The sequence below is a fragment of the Rosa rugosa genome, chromosome 1 (assembly GCF_958449725.1).
Source record: "Rosa rugosa chromosome 1, drRosRugo1.1, whole genome shotgun sequence".
Classification (NCBI taxonomy): Eukaryota; Viridiplantae; Streptophyta; class Magnoliopsida; order Rosales; family Rosaceae; genus Rosa; species Rosa rugosa.
The window spans coordinates 8,721,074-8,743,949 of record NC_084820.1 but is presented as its reverse complement, the minus strand read 5'-3'; the positions used below and the strand labels follow the sequence as shown (position 1 = coordinate 8,743,949).

General features: G+C 40.5%; 1 protein-coding gene and 1 long non-coding RNA gene across 2 annotated transcripts; one reads left to right on the top strand and one right to left on the bottom strand.

Moving 5' to 3' along the window:
• Nucleotides 1-9,667: 9,667 nt before the first annotated feature.
• On the bottom strand, nt 9,668-12,116 carry LOC133739056 (uncharacterized). Its single transcript, XR_009860432.1, has 3 exons — nt 11,841-12,116; nt 11,179-11,239; nt 9,668-10,198 (listed from the first exon to the last, which is right to left on the bottom strand). It is a non-coding gene; the product is annotated as an uncharacterized LOC133739056 (long non-coding RNA).
• A 1,383-nt stretch (nt 12,117-13,499) lies between these two features.
• LOC133727151 (probable L-type lectin-domain containing receptor kinase S.5) lies at nt 13,500-16,834 on the top strand. Its single transcript, XM_062154777.1, has 2 exons — nt 13,500-14,938; nt 15,688-16,834. Exons 1-2 carry the CDS (start codon nt 13,639-13,641, stop codon nt 16,545-16,547), a joined length of 2,160 nt encoding a protein of 719 aa, XP_062010761.1. The 5' UTR covers nt 13,500-13,638; the 3' UTR covers nt 16,548-16,834.
• The last annotated feature ends 6,042 nt before the right edge of the window (nt 16,835-22,876 follow it).

Genomic DNA, 22,876 nt, shown 5'->3' with positions numbered 1-22,876 from the left:
GGTATAAATGAAGATGTACTTAGCTGTATATAGTATTGAATATGGCCTTTCAGGAAGTAGCATATACATGAGGACACCATTATAAACCATATTATAATTAGTTCATGGCACGTGGTGCCTACTTAACAAGTTTGAATGTCTATGAATTGATTATGGGACACGCGGCCAGTGGACAAGAATTAAATATGCCTAGCGCTAAAAACAGAGGCCAAGAGATATGTGCGTGCCGGGATTTGATTGGTGCAACTGGTATAGCAGATAAACAATGAAAGAGCAGCAGCATGTGCTTGTATCAGTAAATAGGGAAAGTGAGATCGAGGGAGACTTAGCTTGCCGGTGTACAGAGCAAATTGCTCGGTGGCTGGGTGCGAAGAATATAACCCAGATACTGTTGACTAATTGCTTGAACGCTCGGAGGCCGCTACAATTGATATCCATTAAGCATCATGGTGGTGAGCAAGCGATGGGTCATCAGCGAAACTTGGTCATCAGCGGATCAAGGCGTCATGGGTAATGATTGAAGACCTCTCTCCTTGACACCGATCGAAGAAGAAGAGGGGAGTTGCCATGGGTGTCCAAATCAATTCTTGGACTGGGTGTCCGTGGATTGCGGCTGCCGCTAGTGGCAGCGCTGCTGGAGCAACCCACTGACGTTGGTGCAACAGCCTGGTAGTGGCGGAGGGGCGCCTAGCGGATGGGGGAGGGGTGCCCAGCGGTTGAGGCTAGCGGTGCTCTTCTTGGGCGGATGTGTTAAGAGTGAAGCATCATGTGGTGCACATGAAATGAGAACCGCTGCCGCTGACTGAGTTCGGCGGAGGAAGTAAGTCCGGCGGAGGAGAGTTCGTCAGCGGTGATTTGTAAGCGCGGAGAATCCCGGCGGAGGAGGCGCTGGGCATACCGGCGCTGGGCTGGGCTGGCGGTGAGCTGGTCCGAGCTGTCAACTGGGCAGAACTGGGCAGAACTCGGCGGAAGCGCAAAGTGCCGCTGATGAAGATGGACGGCAGAGCTCTTGACCGGCAGAGCGGAGCTCGTCCAAGCGAGAAGGCCGGCGGAGGAGAGTTCAGCGGTGGAGCAGCTCGGTGATAGCACAGTTGGTGTTCTGCGGAGCTTTGGCACCTAGCCAGCGGTGGCTCGTAGGGAAGCCTAGCGGAGCAGTTTCCCGCTGATGAAGCTTTAGCGGAGGAGGCTGTGCACGGTGGGAGGAGAGGTCAGCGGTGGAGCAGCTCGGCGGAGCGGGGCTAGTCCAGCTGAGAAGTCCGGCGGAGGAAGCTCCGGAGTTGCAGCTGGCGGAGCTACAAGTTGGGTGGAGCTGCAAGTTGGGCGGCGAAGTTGCAGGGGAGGCAGGAGGCAACGCAGCGACGAAGAAGAAGTTGCAAGGGTGTCCAGAAAAAATGTCTGGGTGCCCAGAGAAGTTTTTGCCGCCCGAAATTTTTTTTTTTTTTTTTTGGTGGTGCCAGCGTTGACCAAGCTTTGATGGGCGTTGACTGACCCCGCCGGGCGTTGACCAGCCCATACGTTGGTGTTTTGAGCAGTTTCTGCAAGTTTTCACCACTTCATGGGCGTTGACCAACTCCGCCGGGCGTTGACCACGTGTTGACCAGCCCATAAGGTGCAAATTTCTGCACACTCTGCTCTAGTTACCGCCAAGAAACATTAATTTCAAACATAAACTCAAAGAAGGAAGAAATTTCTTCAAGCTCCGCTAAGCAGACTTAGCTCACGGTAGGTGACGAAGCCATTGTGTTGGCTTCCCACAGACGGCGCCAATGTTAATGCTTGGATCCGGGGGGATCTAATTAACGATAAGTAAAGAGATAGAGAGAGAGACACAAGAAGTATAGTGGTTCGCCTCCGCATGAGCGGGAGACTACCTCCACTTGAAAGCTATACTAGTGTGTCGAGCCTTGCGGCCTAACAAGATTACAAGAGATGTAATGAATGTGTTGAGTTGTGGGAGGAGGCATTCCTTTTATAAGACAAGGAAGCCATCTCCTCTACTTATTCTTCGATGTGGGACAAGTTTCCACATATTTCTAGTCTATTTATCATGCAGAAAGCTATGTTGTGGTGGCATCTTGGCAAGGGCGGGAAAGTGGCTTCCCGGTGGCGGATTTGCGACTTCCGGATACCGCCACGTAGCCTGAACATAGGGCTACACGATGCATGTCTCGGTTGGGCCTTGCCATGTCTTGTGGATGTCCCAAAGTGGGTGTTACTTATGCTTGGTGACGTAGTAAATACTCCATATTATTGGAGGTATGTACAAGCCCCCGAAGTCCCCAAGTAAGAGGAGCTTCTTGGTTGGGGAGTTCAAATCATGAATTCATCAAGCATAAGTAACCGGGCGGTACGGAGCCCCTACAAAGACCATGATGAAATTCCCTATCTAAGTGCAATAGGCGCATTATTGTACTTAGCCCAGTGCACTCGACCAAACATTGCATTCTAAGCGAACTTGTTAGCTAGATTTAGCTCAGCGCCAACGCAGCGTCACCGGAATGGTATCAAGAACATTTTCCGATACCTAAAATGAACCATTGACTTGAGACTATTCTTTCCTTACAGAGAGACAAAAGGGATCGCAGATGGAACTGCAATCCCTAAAGGAAATATTAATGGCGAAAGCGCCACCCGCTACTTTGTTGGTTGCTTGGCAGTTCTTGTACCAATGCCCAATGACTCCACACCTATAGCATGGTTCATTGCCAACTATTTCCTTTTTGACTGAAGGGTTCTTAGGTTCCTTTTGCACCTTGTTTCCATGACCACTAAGGCCAACACCACCATCTCTGCGCCATACATTGGGAGGGCCTCCACGACCTCCACGTCCCTTTCCACGTGGTGCATTGTTGCCACGTGGGTATGGATAAGCACGTCCAACCCCCTTTGCATTAGGGTTTTTTCCACCTTTCACTTTACCATAATTAGCGTCGGGAATTTTCTTTGTCCCAACGGGCCTGGCATTGTTGTTCAAAAGAACCTCATTATGCCTCTCAGCCACTTACAGTAGGTTGATCAGCTTATTGAAGGTTGTGATTCTTTTGTTGTCATACTCCAGGTCTCCAGCCTATACTGGTTTGCTAGTATAAGTGCTGAAGTAGGAAAAGTGGAAAGAGTCTTCTGGATCATATCATCTTCTGTGAGTTCCATTCCACAGAAATTGAGACGTGCCTTTAGGCACAACATGTCCTTGTTGAAGTCATTCCACTAAACGGTCAGTTCTGGGAGTAAAGTGTCATGAATGTTCCCAAAACGTCCCTTAAGCGCATCCCACAGTTCTTTGGGTGTCTTCAACTGAAGGTACTCCCAGCGTAGGCTAGGTTTAATATGTCGCCTTAGAAACATTAAGGCATTTGCTTTCACCTTGTTAGACTGTCCATTGTCTTTGGGGTCGGTGGGAGTTACGATGGTGGCAGTGTAGTCCTTTGCTACAAAAGTGGTTTCCACATTAGAAACTCAACGATTAGGGCTGGATTCGGTACTAAACCGATCCATTTTTCCCCAAACCACTGCCGAACCGACCTCTGTCGGTATCAAGATTTTCAAACCGCCGCCGATCCGACATAGTCGGTATACCGATTGTCGGCAAGCCGAGATTTCGGTTGGCATAGTTCGGTTTTGAGTGGATTTGCAGCCGGAGATTCATGTTTGAAATCTGATGATTTTGAGACTTTTTTTCTTCCTCCTCCACCGGAGATTCATGATGTTGGAGATGAGGATGATCAGATGATGTTGATTTGATAATGGAAGATATGGTAATTACTAATTAGATGAGGATGATCTGATGATGAATCTGATGTTGATCTGATGATGATCTGATGTTGATCTAATTAGATGAGGATGATCTGATGATGAATCTGATGATGATCTGATGTTGATTTGATGGGGATTGTGGAGGAAAGAAAAAAAAATTGAGAAGATGAAGCATAACTTAAGCAAAGCCACAGGTCTGTGAAGAAGAAAAAGAACGAAGAACGTCGAAGGAGAAGATAGAAGAGACTAGAGAGAGAGAGAGAGAAATAAGAAAAGGAGTTTTGTTTTGTTTAATCTATTATTTAAGAAACTATAAATAGAAAGTATGTACATAATATATTAAAAGCAGCTTCTGCTCAAGTGGTCGGGAGTTGGGTTGGTGTATAAGAGGTGAGGGGTTCGAAGCTCACCTTTTACAAAGTTATATATATTTTGTATATAATTCGGTATGTATACGTGTATACAGTCGGTACGGTATACCGACGGTATGCAAAATCTCATACCGTAGCCGAGCCGAATACGAGCCATCAGTACGGCTCAGCCGAGCCGAAAGTCGGCAGACCAAGTTTTCGGCCCAAATCGGTTCGGGCCGGTTCGAATTCCGGCTGGTTCGGTTGCTTCGGCCCAATTTGCCAGCCCTACCAACGATGGTACTCAAGTCATTCTGAGTCCAAAATGTCAAATTCAGGTTGAGTTAGATCAGCCATCTACATAAACAAGAGGGAAGATATAAATTACGCAGTCATAAAGACATTCACGTGAATTATTTTCTAAAAATATGAATTAGATTTCAAGACCAAAATTCGTAATGGTCACACATTTTTTTTGATGCTATGTGAAAATGCTTTATCACCATAAGTATGTATTTATAATGCGCAAGAATTTTCATTATCATGGTAAAACGCAATTTATATGTAGCATTCTTAAATAAAAAAATTATAATATAAAGGCATGCATAGGGGTAATTATATAAACGTAAATAAAAATCACAAAACATGCTCAAAGTTTCTTAAATAATATATAACAAAATATATATGGCATGTATAAACAATAACATAATTAAAACATGCTTAAACATAATTATGTAAAATTCACAAGGCATGCTTGAAAATTTACCAAAAAAAAAACACATATAATAAACAATAAAATATAAAGCATGCTTAAAAATAGTAAACATAAATAAAATTCACATGCTTTAGGTTTCACGAATATATATAACACATATAAGAAGATATATGAAAAGTGAAATATAAATAAGGCAGCCAAAAATAAAATAAAATAAAATAAAACATACTTAGTTTCGAGAAAACGAAACAATCCTAGCTCACGCGCGTATTGATGCAGGCGTGCGTAGCGATGTTTTTGGGCTTGAGAAAACTGGGCCGCTTCCTCTCTCTTTTCAGCAGTGGGCCTTGTTTTTTTTTTTTTTTTTTTTTTTTCTGGGCCGCAGGGCCTACTTCTTTTGTTTTTTTTTTCCTTCTTCTTCTTCTTTCTTTTCTTTTCTCTCTTCTTCTTTCTTCTTTCTTGGGTTAATTACATATAAGTGCATCTTTGAATGTTTTTTTAGCCATAAAGCCACCAACAAGTTTTTTCCCTCATAAAGCCACTAGATTAAAAAATATGTTATATTTTGGATATTAAAAACCAACATATTTACATAAATGCCACTAGAGTAAAAAGTCAACAATCATTCTCTCTCTCCTCTCTGGCAAGATCTCCGGCTAACTCCGACCGGTCTCCGGTCGACCTCCGGCCAACTCCGGCGAGTCTCCGGCGGACCTCCGGCCAACTCCGGCGGGTCTCCGGCGACCACAAAAACTACTGTCACTGACACCAAAAGCTACTCCGAAGAAATTTCCGGCAATCTCCGGCGAGGTCACAAAAGCTACTATTACTAGTAACAAAAGCTACTGTCACTAAAACTATTCTAGTAAGATTTCCGGCAACCTCCGTTGGGATAACAAAAGCTACTATCAACAACAATAAAAGCTACTGCTTACCAAATAACCTATGCTCCCCAAAACGAAAAGCTACTATCCTCACCAACAAAAGCTACTCTCACCAATACCAAAAGCTACTCTCACCAGCAACAAATGCTACTCTCACCAAACTAGAAAACTGCTCTTACCAACAGCAAAAGCTGCTTTCATCAATAACAAAAGCTACTCTCACCAACAACAAAAGTTACTATCACTACACCAACGAGCTACTCTCACTAACATTAGAGAGTTATTCTTGTATAAAAAACTACTATCACCCACACCAAAAGCTACTGTCACAAACATAAAAAGCTACTCTCACTAACAAAAAAAGCTACTGCCACCAACAGAAAAAGCTACGCTCACCAACAAGAAAAGATACTGTCCAGATTACTACTGTCACCAACAACAAAAGTCACTATAATCTATACCAAAAACTAGTCTTACCAGCACCAAAAGATACTACCAAACTGAACCAAATTACTCCTGAAGACAGAGAAAACTATTACTCCTGATTTCAACAAACACAAATCCAATTGGGCGCAAATTTTGCCAAATCGGCCAAAATCAATAACAAACCAGTCAATAGATATTCACATGCCACACTCCACAACACCTACTAACTAAGAAAATAACATTACAGGCTCAAGGTGAATTCTTTGATTAAGCCATGTCTTGGGCTCAAAACTTGAATCCAAATATCAAACTGACAAATTAACACAAATACCATAGCATCCAAATTCAACAATGAGGCATAAAATTAAGATTCAATTTCATTCAAAAGAAGTGTGATAACACACTAAATTATGTTTACAGTAGCATCATATTATAAACTCTCAATTGCTCAACATGTTTTGAAATGGTACTGTACTTGCAGATTATAAATCAACTGTAGTCCTCGGTGTAGATAGACATAAACAATTTCAGCCTCTCTCTATTCTCCAGCATATGATAGTTTTATTCCATATCATGGTCTTAGAACTTAAGAAACTAATCCATCAAAATCACAAAATTAACTAATGATCCTAGACATATTAAGAGAACAAATGCACAAATCAAACGTCTACTGAAATGTAATTCTGGAATTGATGCTCTGTTACCGTCCATCTCCTTCTTCGACATTGTCGCTTCGTCCGAGCACAATTGCACGTCGGAACTGAGTGAAAGGACCTCTTGCAACTTACTGATCTCAGAGATATGAGTAGAGTAGAGAATCAGATAGATCTGAGTATAGATCTGAGTTCGCCTCTAGTAAGGTAGCTCCCAATCGGAGCTTCTTCGTCGCCGTCGTCTTCTGCATGACCTGAAATTCAGCGGTGGAGTAGAGTCCTTTTGCGGCCGAATTGTTCGAATAACCTAATCCAATTCCGGTCGCCTGATTGCGTCCTCCCGGTCATCAATCGACATAAGGCGGTGGAATTAGAGTGGAGCAGGACCATCACACCGGCGCCACGAAGATCCGTGATCGATGAAAGTGAGAGATAGAGAGCACCGCGACGGTCGTCTACGGAATTGGAGGTGCAGACCAAGATGTGATCTGTGAGACTGTGATCAAGGAGAGAGAGGGACCGAGAGAGAGTCGTGCTGGTGGTTGCCGGAATCGGAGGCAGAGATCGGGGGGGGAGAGAGAGAGAGAGAGAGAGAGAGAGAGAGACTGTGATCGAGTGGGGAGAGAGAGCGAAGCAGATGGATTTGTGAATTGTGATCGATGTAAAAATGGGATTGGGCTTAGGTAGAAGGGTAAAATTGTCATGTATGAAATAATTTGTGAATGCAAATGGCCTTATGTGTACAAGAAAATTTAGGTGGTCTTATGACTAATTAAAGTTTTAAAATGATACTTGTGTGTAATTTTCTATTCTTTCTTCTGGCTTGCAGATGGGTGGCTCGATGTCGATCTGGCAATCTGAGTCGAGGTCTGGCGGTCTGGTCTAGATTGTTTGTCGACGGGTTTGTTGACAAAGGGACGTCGGGTCCGGTACTACAGATCGGCGGTCGTCGGAGATCACTTCAAGCTTTGAAGCTGATGTCAGATGTCGGAGGTCCGTCGTCGGAGGTCTGGGTACGGCGACAATCTCCTCTTGATTTGCTGGAGCGGCAATCGAGCTCCGGCTCCGACGGATCCGCGGTGGATGACAAGAAGAGGAAGCAGATGCAATCCAATCGTGAATCGGCCCGGCGATCGAGGATGAAGAAGCAGAAGCACGTGGAGGAGCTGACGGTGGAGATCAGCCTGCTCCAGATCTCGAACAGCCGGTCTGGACGGGGAAAAAGAATATTTTTTTTTTTTTGTTTAGGACGGCAGAAAAAAAAATTCTTGGATTTGGGTTTTTTTCTTCGAAACTAGGGCTAGAGACTCGTGCTGATAACGTGTAAAAGTAAATTGTAATTAGTTTACTCGTTTCATTTCATAGTCCCTTGATATAGGAATAGAATTACAACGGAAATATTAAATTACAATAATGATACTAAATGCTGATTGAGCTGTAAATGCAATTCTTTGATTCCCTCTTCGTCAGTCACTTTAACAAAGACACATAATGTGTTTTTCTTTTAATAGAAGGTTTTCTATTTAGTCACTTCCTGCTTTGAGTACAACACTTCCCAGTTGAGCAGTTCTCGCTCAACCTGGAGGCTTGTTTTGCTACTATCACCACAACGGTGTTACTAATCACTGGACTGTTAATCATTATCTGCTTTTGATCTGGCTTGGACCTGTCACTCATTGTTGATCTGCAAAAAGGATCAATATGGTCATAAGATTGTGTTTTAGGCCCTTTATGTACATGGAAATCAGCAAAACTATAACAATTGTGGAAGTTGCTGAGGGAATATAACAAGGCTTAATTTTTATTTATCAGAAGAATAAAGCAACCCGCAATTAAATGGACAGTATTTTACATGAACTTAGCTGTGCCGATAGCTAGATTTGATATTGGTTGCTTGCTGGAAAATGGTGCAAATACTTGACACCATGTGGAAACTACACAACCGAGGACTATGCAGTATATGCCAACACTGAGCAAGATTAAAACATACATTACAAAGATACTCCATTTTACCATTTGATTGCTATAAGGATATAAACCATGTTCTCAACTATCGAAATATTGCTGGCTCTATCCAATAACCCCAGGGACCATTAAAAACTTTGGAAATTGCAATGTGATCATGCAAAGTTTTTGACTTTTTTGATCTCAGTATAAACTACCCAAAGGCCTTGACAATCAAATCCTGCAAAACCCAAAAGATTAAACAACAAAAGTCCAACATGCATGCTTGATGGCACTGGTCTTCCAAAGTAGACAAGTCTTGCTGAATTTTCTTAATTCTGGAAACCAGCTTCATCGGGTTTGCATTTTAGGGATAAATTTGTTTAAACTTCTTATCGAGCCTGTGTTGAACCAATGTCAGATCGTGATCCGCTTTCGTCAACAGCCTTACCAACCTCGTTGCTTCATGATGCTCTTCCCATTTCCTAATCGACTCGATGCAGACTGGCATCTTTGACAATAATATTAAAATACATTGATACAACGAAAAAATAGAGAAGATACAAAAAAACCAAGATAGAGAGATGATGGAAGACCAACTTCTTCGCGCACAGAGAGAAGAACTGATAGACTTTTCCAAATCTTTGGTCTGGTGGCTGAAAAAATATTGGAGTTTGGTATTTATACCTAATTATCCATGATTTTCTAATTTCGTATGTATGAATGATATTTTGAATATCCCTGCACTTTCATTCATTTTTAAAAGTCTTAATCAAATACCCCTAGACTTTGGTGCGACTCATGAAGTTTTTTTTTTAATTCTAATTGAATATCCGAGACTTTCATGGATTGTTAAAAGTCTATATTAAATATACTCATACTTTTAAATTCCATAAATTTCTTTAAAATATTCACTAATTCCATATACAATACCCTCGGTTCATTTCTTTTAACAAAGTTAATACTGCATTACATTGAAATGTTCCTTCATCATCATGACTAATAGTAAAATTACAATCTTTCGCGTTTAGAGTTTATATTAAGATCGAATCAACGCTTTTGTCTTTTCAAGGATACATGTCACTAGCTGAATTGTCATCCACAGACAGGACCCGCCCCAGATTTCACCCTGAAATCCGAAGTGGCCCTGCGGGGCCCACTTTAGAAGAGATTCTACCAAAAATTTAGCGGAACTTCCCCTAAAAGTAGGCTACCCAAAACCTGTAGGAAAACATTTACACTTCTAAATCATCCATCCTTAATCTTCTGGAGCCATCTGCTCCCCAAATCACAACTCCAATTTCACAAATATCAGTCTCAACCCAAAAACAATATTAATCCCATAGGTTATCAGAGCAATACTAATCCACTAGGTAACAAAGAAAACAGAAATAGAATGAGTATGCGGAAGCAATGCTGTTGGCTATGCCTCGACTCCATGTACGCCCGACCTCAACTAATTTCGCCTGCAAACTGGGCATTTGAAACCGAAGGGCCCAGGGGAAAAGTATTGAAAAACACGTTAGCGTGAGTGGATAAAAATAAACAAATTTTAACAAAAGGAAATTTAATACTTTCCCCATTTATTTCTCTAAAAACTCCCGATGCATGCAATGTTTAAGGACAACAAAACAAGAGAAGTTCTGTACAAGAAAAACCGACTAGCCCCGCTAGTCACAACTAAAAGAAAAGATTGAAACTCCGGTACTCAAGAAAAATAGGACCAGCCCCGCTGGTTAAACGGAAATCGAACTAGCCCCGCTAGTCAAAAATAGTAAAGTGAGTAGGGGAAGACGATAGCCATACGAGTGAGCCTCCCAGGCTCGGGTGATAGCCTTCCAGGCTAAAGTACTCCCATTACTCCCGTAATATACCCTTACGCCACTAAGTGTAGCGATAGGATACTAGGCTTCAGAATTACTGTCACAGAGACAGTAACCAGCGCCACAAAGGCGGAGGGTTTCGGTGATCCCATCACCTCGCCACAAAGGCGGAAGATCAAAGCTAGCAATGATAATAGTCACCCAAAGTATGGCAAAAGAAAATCCGAAAACCACAGTAAAATCATAAATACGTAAGGCTTCCCCAACTCTCGCAAATGAATTTCCAACGACGTGTCCCACACGCCAAGAGTATCTCAAATCAATAGAGAAAATGTGAGAAATAATAATAAATCATAATCTCCATAATTCGAAACAAAACCAATTCCAAAATCATCATCAAGGCATTCCCAATACCAAAATCCGAAAGTGGATAAATAAATATGAAAGATAAAATAAGCATAATCCAATGACGTGACCCCGCACGCCATAAAATCTTCAAATAATAAATTATCCAAAACCATTTCCGAAAATAATCATATGCACGGGAAAGTAATACGATAAATAAATTATCATCTCGGAAACAAATAAATAAATGCATGCATCATTCTTTGAAAATAAAAGTCCACTCACAGTACTATTGGGCGACCACGCAAACGAGTTCCTTCATTTAACCGTAGCTCGTAGCATTACCCTGTACACAATTATATTTCCGTAAACGACAATCCGAAAAAATAATTACAAACCTAACGAAACCCGAAAATCCCTATCTCCATTACTTCTCAAATTCAACCCAAATCTCTTCCACAACACCAATTCCTCAATTTATATATCCCACAACGAAAACGAGGGAAATCAGACGGCCGAATTTCCCACAATTCAATCACAAAACTTCAAACTTCGGAAATTCACAAATAATTCCAAACCCCTCCAAAATTCACCAAACTTCACATACAAGCTCTACAACAATTCTACAATTTAATGGGCTAAAAACTGAAATTAAAACACTGCCCTACACGCCTCCACGCGCCACCAACAGTGGCAGTGCGTGGGCCCCACGCGCCACCGGCAACCACCTCCGATGGCCACCCAAATTTGGAAGCACCATCTACTCAACAAACCCAACCTCTTTCTCAACTACAACAAGTTCCAATTTTACCCGGAAGAGCTCCAATTTGGCCGGTGAAAAATTTCCAGAAATTCCAAGAACCGTAATTGAAATTGTTAATTCGACCTCTACACTGTAAATTGAAATGAAAGACCTTAGGGGAAATGATCTATGTCAAAAACCGAACCTTCGATGCCAGTTTGGTGGCCGGAGACTGCCGGAATCGGAAAATATCGGCGTTGACTCAAAACTGCTACAGTGACCGTCCTCTTCTTCTCGTTGCTGCACCTTCCACAGTTCATATTAAGCTACGAAACGAACCCAGAAATGAAGAATAGGAAGAGAGCTTTCCAACGACATCTTATACGTCAAAATCCGTCGCCGGATGGAGGAATTATGGCCGGAAGAAGGTGAAGAGGTCGGAGAGGAAGAGAGGGTCGGGGAGAGAGAAGGGAGAGGGTTCGGTAAGTTTCCGAAAATGGAAACTTACCACAGTAACTCGGCTATTTATAGAAACTTACTATATGAACAGTAATTTTAGTATTTCGCTTATAACTTTCACATAAGAACTCCGATTTTTAGGTACCACATATGCACGCGCTCGGTTTAACGGCCTCTACAACTTTCATGAAGAACATTTTCTCAAATTTTGACCCGAACAAAAAGTCAATTTTTAGGGCCACTAAAGTTACCGAAACTGAGTAAAAGTAAATCAAATTGTCGTTTACTATCCAAATGACTAGTAAACCGGTGAATTAAGATACGGGATGTTACATCCACAGTGGGACAACCAAAACTAATTAACCAATAGGTAACAACCATATAGTGCTCATTTTCTGAGTTTTGGTTGTTATGAATGCATTGGTCTCTCATTTTCTTGTCCCTAAACCAATTAACCAATAGGTAACAACCAAAACTCAGAAAACGAAGCAATTAATATTGGGACAATTCTTAGGTTCACCCCTTGAGTGAATGAGCATATTCACCATCTCTTGCGATTAAGGCATAATAACTTTATAATTTTCTAATCCAACCATTCATGTTGTATAACGTAATACAAAGATTAGCTCTGCAAAAAATAATCAAATTGAAGACCTTTTAGTTATTCATTTCTATGAAATACATGGACGGTTCATCATAATAGTAGTAAGTGTTGTTAGAACCATCCATTTGTTTGATTCAATTAGATAATTAAATGATTTCTGATTCGATTGATTTTTTACAGCGATGATCTTTAAAGGCTTATTTACGATATGGACCGTTTTATTATAAATTTATTAAGTAAAAGTATGTTAATCGACAATGAGGGTGAATATGCTCGTCCACCCTAGGGTGAACCTAAGAATTGTTCTTAATATTGTAAATACTGATTTGTTAAGAGTTAATATCGGATTGAAGCTATGGCGTCATCGTTGGCTGGAATTAAAATATCTGCAAAATGTGGGTCACAATTTGTATCGATTAAACAAAATCGTTGCAATATCCAAAATGATACATTCTAGATAAACCGTATATTCTTCTCTAACATGTATAAAAACCAAAACGAGGCGGCTGAATGATAGTGAAGGGTGCATGGCCGCGAGACCCCTATTGTCTATGAAATTGATAGATAAAGCTATTAAAAAAAAAATCAATATACAAAGTTGAATTTATCACAAATCTGACCTACCAAAATTAAAAAATATGTTTTCCCGTTTAAAAATTGGTTGACTGATAGTTTAATGCGAAAGTTCCGAGCTATATCAGCGAAACCCCGCGTTTCCAAAATTCAAACACTTCGGTTTCTGGGAATAAGACAAAGCAGAAACCTAAATAAATAAATGAAACATTGCAGGATCTGCAGGGTTGTCCAGAATCTATTACTCTAAAAACATCTTCCATCTATATCCTCCTCTCATTTTGATCTCAGTACTGCCCAACGGGCGTCGTCGTTTCTGAGCTCCAGCAAACTACAAGACTGAAGCAGCCGGTCCCAGCTATCTCGCATGGTGATTCTGTTTCTCTCCCTTCTGTTGTTGCCGGCGGCGGCTTTCACCGACGCTCAGACCTACGAGGTGAAACCCTACCAGTTCGGTCCCTTTGATCCAACATATTACGACAGGTTCGCCGTCCTCAGCCCCGCCACGATCAACTCAGGAGCTCTTCAGATCACGCCGGACTCCGCCAATGGCAACTTCAGCATGACCAACAAGTCAGGTAGGATCTTGTGTAGGATCTTGTACAACCAGTCTTTCACCCTCTGGAACTCTGATGTCAACTCTTCTTCTCCGGGATACGTCGCCTCTTTCAACTCGTCCTTCCTCATTAACGTCTATCGTCTCAACAGCTCCCGCATCCCCGAGGACTCCGCCGTCCCCGGCGAGGGCCTCGCCTTCATTATAGCCCCGGATTTGACCCTCCCGGAAAACAGCGCCGGTCAATATCTCGGTTTGACCAACGCCACCACCGACGGTAACGCCACCAACCAGTTGGTGGCAATTGAGCTGGACACTTTGAAGGAGGGCTTCGATCCGGACAGCAACCACATGGGGCTGAATATCAACTCAGTTAAGTCTAACAAGACTGTCCCGCTTTCGGACTATGGGATCGAGATCGCGCCACCAGGCAAGGTGTTTTATATGGTGTGGATCCAATACGACGGTGGGTCACATAATCTGTCGGTGTTCATGGCCAACCAGACCGATCAGAAAACGGACAAGAAAGGAGCGTTTGTTAATATCCGGCCTCGGCCCACCAGCCCAATTCTAACCGCCAACATTAACCTCAAGGACATTGTCAAGCAAAAGTCCTACTTCGGATTCGCCGCGTCCACCGGAAGTTACATCCAGCTCAACTGCGTGTTGATGTGGAATCTAACGGTGGAGATTCTGCCGGATGTGGAAGGGGGAGGGGACAAAAATAAGGTGTTGAAGATAGCACTGGGGGTGGGTGCGGGGTTGGTTTTGGTCCTACTGTGTTTAGTCGGGGTGGTTTGTTATGCATACAAAAAGTGGAAGGCTAGAGCGTCGGACCCGAACATTTTGGGCGCGCTGAAAAGCCTTCCCGAAACACCGAAGGAGTTCAGTTACCGAGAGCTCAAGAAAGCCACCAACAACTTCGACGATAAGCACAAACTAGGTCAAGGTGGGTTCGGGGTGTTGTACCGAGCTGTGCTAGCTAAGGAGGATAACCTCGAAGTGGCAGTGAAGATGTTCTCGAGGGACGAGGTCAAGGGTAGGGACGACTTTTTGGCCGAGCTCACCATCATTAACCGTCTCCGGCACAAACACCTCGTTCGGTTACTCGGTAAGTACTTCGTTAATCTCTCCTGCATATAAAATGGAATAAAGGTGATAACCAAAAATGTGGTTCACCTCACATTATTCTTATTAATTTCTAATTAATTATAGCTTAGTCTATCAAATCATTTTACAACTCACGTCCATGCACGATTAACAATATGAATCACGTGTAAATCTAGCTACTGCTCGTAGTCGTCCATGGTGAAATTACTATATTGTTTAGGGTGTGACATAATGAAATGGGACCTAATGTGCATCACCAACCTTAGAGGATAAGACTGAGAGGATCTGCATCTTCGTACTACACTACTAATTAATTCATGGACGCCACAAACTTAGTTATCAGTGAGTCTCCGACAATGTTCATCCTCTGGGTCCAAAATGAAATTTAGCCAATTTTTTTTTTTTATTAATGAAAATTTAGCTGATTCTCACCTAACATGATTTCGACTCTCACCGTATAGTATTAGTAATTAGTTGACCAAAGATTAGTATTTAGTTGAAGAAAGAAATTAGAACGCTGTAGTATAATTAGAGTATCGGTCAACAATTTGGGATATCAACATTGGATACGCAAATGAAGATTGACTGAAATCTTTAGGGATTTAACGTGTATATATTAGTGGTTTCGTGGGTTGTTATATATCGAAGAAATATTGCATATTTGTGTGTACAATGGAAAGCTGAACCAGCTAGCGTGGACATGTTTGGAATGGTGCATTGTGTTTGATTGATTCAAATTGTGACAAACAGGTTGGTGCCACAAGAATGGGATGCTTCTCATAGTGTACGAGTACATGCCAAACGGGAGCTTGGACAACCACCTATTCTCCGGGCCGGAAAATGCAACCCTAGAATGGAAACAGAGGTACAAGATTGTCACGGGTGTGATCTCGGCCCTGCACTACCTCCACAACGAGTACAACCAAAGAGTAGTCCACAGAGACCTCAAGGCTAGCAACATAATGCTTGACACCTATTTCAATGCTTGTCTGGGCGACTTCGGCCTGGCGCGCGCCTTGGACAATGAAAAGACCTCATACGCTGAACTCGAAGGTGTCCCGGGCACCATGGGGTACATTGCCCCTGAGTGCTTCCACACGGGAAAAGCCACATGTGAGTCTGACGTGTACGGGTTCGGGGCGGTGGTTTTAGAAGTTGTTTGCGGTCAACGACCGTGGACTAAAATCGGTGGATACCAATTTCTAGTGGATTGGGTATGGTCTTTGCATAGAGAAGGGCGTGTGCTTGAGGCTGTCGATGAGAGGTTGGGTAATGACTACGTGGTTGAAGAAGCCCAAAGGCTTTTGCTTCTTGGGCTGGCTTGTTCGCATCCGATTGCGAACGAGAGGCCCAAGACCCAAACCATAATCCAAATCATTTCTGGGTCGGTATTGGTGCCCCGAGTCCCTTCTTTCAAACCATCTTTCGTGTGGCCTTCTGTGCCTGAAGGAGTGAGCAGCATTGCCAACAGGGTTAACACGACGTCGTCGTGGCCTGTCGGGATGTCAGCTTTCGATAGGTCTGAGTGGAGCCCACATTTGGACAGCAGTGATAGCCTGGACCGGTATGGAGGAACAGGCATATATGGTGACAGCTCTTCCCTGGTTTAAGTGTTCTCTCATTCTGTAAGATCTCAACCTGTGTTAGTCCCATATGTTTCCATTTTATTTATTTTTCCACTTAAAAATAAACATAGTGTTATAAACTAGAGAATAAGCGAGAGATAGAATAGAGAAACATAATATAGGAAGAGGTAGAAATGTATATTATTCATTCTCATTGACCCCTTTATATAGGAATTGGGTTTACATTTTAAGGACATAAAATATGAGAATTTATGTGGACAGCCACATAGTTATAATATTTACAACACTCCCCCTTGAATGTCCACCAATTTGTGATATGGTGTTGGACGCGCTTAATGTTGCCTCGTCAAAAACCTTGCCAGGTAACAAAAACTCAGTGAGACAAAAATAACCCTGGTCGAAGGAGAAAAAGAGTGCAACGCGCATATGTCCTAGGTAGCATAACTTTGAATGCTCCCCCTGATTGTTGCAAGCTTCAATCATGTATGTAACAAAATATATGCACCATGTATATTGGTTATGGTGTGTTGATCACCTAGGTGAGACATGTGTGCTTTGCATAAAGGGGACTCATCATGAATTGCAATTCCTGCAAAGGTTAGGGTAATACCAATAAAACTATGATATTCTTAATGAATCTTACCTGACATGATAAGAGTAGAACCAATTTCATATGCTCAAATTATAGATAAAAATATTAGTTAAAGAATAACAATATAAAGAAACAACAATTGACACATTTACCTTTATCTGAGCATTGAAATTTAAGTATGGCATACTTAGCCGTAAATATCAATTTGTGTAATTGATAATTTCATATAGGCTCAATATGAGCTCTCGATAAATTCATAACTTCTCGAAAGTTAGAATATGTTGCAACATTGTGAGCCTGATACGAATTCGATTTCTTAGTATTTGTCATAGTACTCATTGAGGCAATAAGTCACATTGACAGTAATTGAATGAGTATATATGAGCTTTACACTTTTTGATTCCATGAGTGAGCTTTAAGCTCATTCATTCATTCATGGACTTGCCTTTGGCAATATGAATCCGTCAAGGATTTAATTAAGCAATATGCTTAATTATAATGACACATTTGGGAATTTGCTTATAGCAATTTGCCTTTAAGATCTTCATAATAACCATGACAACCTGCTATAAGCCTCTCGTCAATATAACAACTATATGTAACATTGTACTTATAGAAAAGTTATCCCTTAAAGAAGAATGATAATCTCATTCCTCTATAAAGAGATATTTGTGTCATAATGATTCCAATTCACTGGAATGAACACCCTATTGTAATTTTTAGGGTTGATAAAGTCCAAGTATATCATCACGTTTACAATATTCAAATTCATTGGAATTGCCTCTTTCCAATTTGGCCAATATGATAGTTTGTCGACACAGCGAAACGTGGTATAGTATACAGCCCTTGATGATTTTCAGCAGCGCTATTATAGATAAGATATCATCAAATTTCTATCACACACATTCATATATACATGCATTAGCTATAATAAGCTTTATTGATATCAAGTACTCATTCATGTTTTAGGGAATGTATTGTCTCTTTAGGATAAATTAATTAGAGAATGTGGATCTTTGTATAACCTCATGAAGAACGTTATAGGCTAGGGCTTGTATAATCTTCCCATGCATATAGGGAGCTTGAAACATTGGACTTGGTGGATATATTACAATAGTGTTTCCTCCCCCTAACGGCGGGAAGACTATCTAGTTTGACCATTAGCAAAATATGCGTGCAAAAATATTGGATCTATGATATCCATTGGGGGGTGGCGAGCCCAAACCAAATTTTAGGTAAAAAAGATAATAAATTTAGATTTTTTCTCAAACCTAAAATGAGATATGGTAGATAAAATCTCACACCAATTCACATTTTTCATAAACGATATTTCTCCCCTTAATGGCAGGAGGATTGTCCCATTATAGCGACAACACGCAAATATGCGATATATTATAATTTGGATTAAATTATGTTTAGGAAGGTTTGCAACTATTGTTGTATTATACAACAATGTAAAGTATGTAGATGAGTCTATATGACATAGTAGATAAAATAATGACACATTGATCACGCCAAAAATAATTTTATTTTGCTCAATGAAATTTTTAGTTCATGATATAGTAGTATACTCATAGTTGATTAATACAACTTAAATTAGGTGGAAATTTCATCACCAATATATGCAATGGTATTTCATATAGGTAACATAATACGAGCTCAGTTGGAACCATCAGTCAAGATCTGCAGCTCTTGAGATGATTGTTACCTTAGCTTTTTGAAGCATCAATTGTGAAAAATTATCAACAATTGCAATGGATCATGTCCATAGTTGCATTATATGCAAGACAAATATGTTTGTCATTATGTTTAACATGAACATTCATAGTTCAAATTAAATTTATTGATGAACACATGGTTTATATTATTGTTTGACAATGAAAAAATGCCAAAATGATATACTCGAATTTCGAGTTTGGGACAGCGGTCCGTATGGGTATAAGCATATACTCCATTAATAATACAATGGAGGATCATAGCCTCATCAAATTTCATATTGTATTCAAAGCATTTAGCTCGAGTCTTCACAATTAGAAGCTTGTTCTAAAAGTGGAGTGAACAGAGGTTCACATGTACTCATAAAGAGAAGGGACAAAAGTCCTGACATAAATGGAGATCAAGAAACAAGAGGTTTCGATCTATTTGATTGTATAACAATCGGCGGAGGAATTTTAAGTCCTCATGTAATTGATCAACAAAGATATAGTTTCGATCTCATTATAAACTGACAATTTTATATCAAATTATCAGATAAGATAATAAGAGAAAATTAAATTGAAGTCGTCAAACTCATGAAAATACATACCTCGATTCTGTTGGAAACATAATTAATATTATTGATACCAATTCATGAGTACCATATGCCAAAATAGAGAGATATCCATTTAGAGCCAATAATTGATACATGCATTAATATATTATAACAAAATAATCAAAAATCTGTTGTAGTCTAATTGGTTAGAATATTTGACTCTCACCCAAAAAGACCCGGGTTCAATTCTCTGCAACGGAAAACAATTTTGTTATATTTTTTCACAAGGAAAAACGAAACAATCATATGAGATAGATATAAGTCATTAAATATAATCATTATGTACATAACTACTATTATGATAGAAATAATCATAAGTAGCAAATAAATGTCAATGAATATAATCATTGTGCACATAAATATTAGGATTAAATTCTGCTTACTACCCTGTACTTTCAAGGGTTCATCAGTTCAGTCCCTGCACTTCTAATTTAATCAGAAAAGTCCTCGCACTCTCCAATTTCATCAAATCGATCTATTCGGTCACTACTTCATCAATTTTCTCTGTTAAGGTGCTGACGTGGCCAACTGAGGTATGATCTGGCAGTTTTGTAGGACCTTCTCACAGGAAAAATTCTCAAAATACCCATAGACTATGAGAGTGAAAACGGGGGTTCATCATGATCAGGGTCTAAATCTATAAGCAAGGGTTCATACACTTCACATTTCTTAGTCTCACCCAAGACAACAACTTCCATATCACTCTCACTAAAACCAATCCCACGGACCAAACCCGATGCTTAGCCAGCAATTGCTGCTTCAACACCATCTTCTTTAGCGATTCATCGCCGTGTTTCTTAACCGTCGCCTTCCCATCCTCCACCTGGGTCCGGGTCTGTGACGACATAAGGCTGCAAGGGATTTTACTCCCCGCGACGTGTCGTAGATCGAGATGCTGCATCGTCATCCACTCCATAAGAGATTTCTTTCACCTGCAAATCCGGCACCCGAGATCTTAGTCGTGATCATGAATTGTTGACTGTGGAGAAACGAATTGGATCGAAAAAAGGAGCCGAGAGATTTAGATCTTGATTGAATTTGAAGAGAAGAGAAGAGAATTGGAGTTACTTGAAGAGAAGTGAATTGTTGACCGTCGCTCCACTCTTCGGCTCTCTCTCGACCATGCGGTGGACATCGTTGTCGGAGTCGACGCGGACTAGCGAGGCGGCACCGGAGCTCGATCCGGAGTCGGGGAGCTGGTACTTGATGATGAACGAGGAAATGTTGGGGGAGAGATTGGAAATCTTCGACCGGAGCTTGGAGAACCCAATGGTCCGGTTGACGGAGATGATCCAGGTCTCGTCGCCGACGTAGCGGAGCTTCCCGGACGGTGGCCGAGGGTGGAATGCGCCGTTGAAGCTGCAGACGAGCTTGAGCTTCTTGGGCTGGGTGTGGTTGGTAGTAGGCTTTTTGCGACAAGAGAGAGGTGGTTCTTTCATGGAGGTCATTAGAAAGAGAAAGTGAGAGGAGAGAGAGGTGGAGAGTGATTCTTGGGGTGTTGAAGAAGACGGAGTTTGTGTGTGAGTTTGTGTTTATACTTTTATGGATATTTTGGGAATTTTCCATGTGAGAAGGTCCCACAAAACTACCAGATCAGACCTTAGCTAGCCACGTCAGCACCTTAACAGAGAAAATTGACGAAGTAGTGACGGAATGGATCGATTTGATGAAATTTGAGAGTGCGAGGACATTTTTGATTAAATTAGAAGTGCAGGGACTGAACTAATGAACCCTTGAAAGTACAGGTAGCAAGCAAAATGGTTCTTTAAACCCTAATATTATTATGACAAAAATAATCATGAGTAAATAATGGTTATTAAATATAATGATTACACATATAACAGCAAATTTATATAAATATAATCAATGTACATAATTAAATGTAATTATTATATGTCATCAAATGTAATTAATATGAGCACAAAAAAAATTTCCTTTATTCAACTCCAAATTGAGAAAACATAGGCTGAAAATGCCAAACATTAATCCGAGCCAAAAACATCGTTGTTGATCATGTCGTCAGCATGTTGTCCATTGTCCACAAAAAAATCAGAGACGTTGAGCTTGTTATCTTCACTGACAAGTTCTCCACAAAATTTTAGTTGGGAGGTCATCCGATGCATAGCGGAATTGAAATAAGTGACAGAGCTGAAGTCTTGAAGACGCAAATGCGTCCATTCATATCGTGCTCTAGGTAGAACAATTGTATTAGTGAGCAAATCGATCAGCCAATGCTTGAAAAAGCTCAAGCGGGTCTTTCACTGTAAGGTGCTCATCTTTTAGGCTCTTGTCAAGATGATGACGCAAGAAAATCATAAACTTGGTGCGATCTTGCACAGATGACTAATTGTCAACTTTGATGGCATCTCTAAGGTTGTTAGCCATAAGGTGAATTTCAGCATTAAGAATCCAACTGAAATAGTTCTTGCCAGAAAATTCAAAAGGATCAAAGTCCAATTTTGTCAGATGCGTCATCTTTCTACAAAGAGAAAAGATGAGATATATCAAGATCCATAAGTATTAGAACAGTATGTTCTATGAAAAAATGATAGAACAATCATATACGAAACAGAGGTTTCAAAGTGTTCATAAATATGAACAATGGATCCCATAAGGAAAACACGAGAAAAACATTTGTGTGATGTCTAAAGAACCATAGGTTCTAAGACTACTCGGTCAGCGGACTCGAGTCTTGACTATTGGAACATGTAGTTCTCAAAGTCGCATATGAAATATAAATTTTCAATAATTATACAAATATAAATTTTCAATAATTATACATAAAATATCTGCAAATTATATGATCACATAAAAAAAAATTGATGTTCATATGTAATAGTAACAAAGATGATAAACATGAAACACATATATCTGTTATGCGATAATATAAGATATCTATGTTATATATGAAGTAATTCGTTGAGAATGAGAGAAAAACTCATAGATCATTAGCCTTGGTCATAGGCAACTATGTTGCACCATAGGCTTGAGGATCATCATGGAGTTCAAAGAAGAAGAAGAAATATAAGAGCAAATGCGTGCTGATAACGTGTTAAACTAGAGAATAAGCGAGAGATAGAATAGAGAAACATAATATATGAGGAGATAGAAGTGTGTATTATTCATTCTCATGGACCCCTTTATATAGGAATTGGATTTACATTTTAAGGACATAAAAGATGAGAATTTACGTGGACAGCCACATATTTATAATATTTACAACACATAGAAATTTCATAGTTTTTCAAGAAATTCATAAAATGTCCATGTGTAATTTGTACATTGTGTTGATATATATAGGGAAAATTACTGGTCCCCCCCTGTACTTTTGTTGCATCGACAGTTCAGTCCCTAATATCTTAATTTTAACAAATAACTCCCTAGACATTCAAATCTCATACAATTTGGTCTAAAATGACCATTTTACCCCTCACTTCCTTTTTTTTTTTT

Excerpts from the sequence above, each read along its gene's own strand:
- LOC133727151 (XM_062154777.1), top strand. The coding sequence starts at position 13,639 with ATGGTGATTCTGTTTCTCTCCCTTCTGTTGTTGCCGGCGGCGGCTTTC. Across the intron at positions 14,939-15,687 it reads ACACCTCGTTCGGTTACTCG|GTTGGTGCCACAAGAATGGG; the intron begins GTAAGTACTTCG and ends TGTGACAAACAG.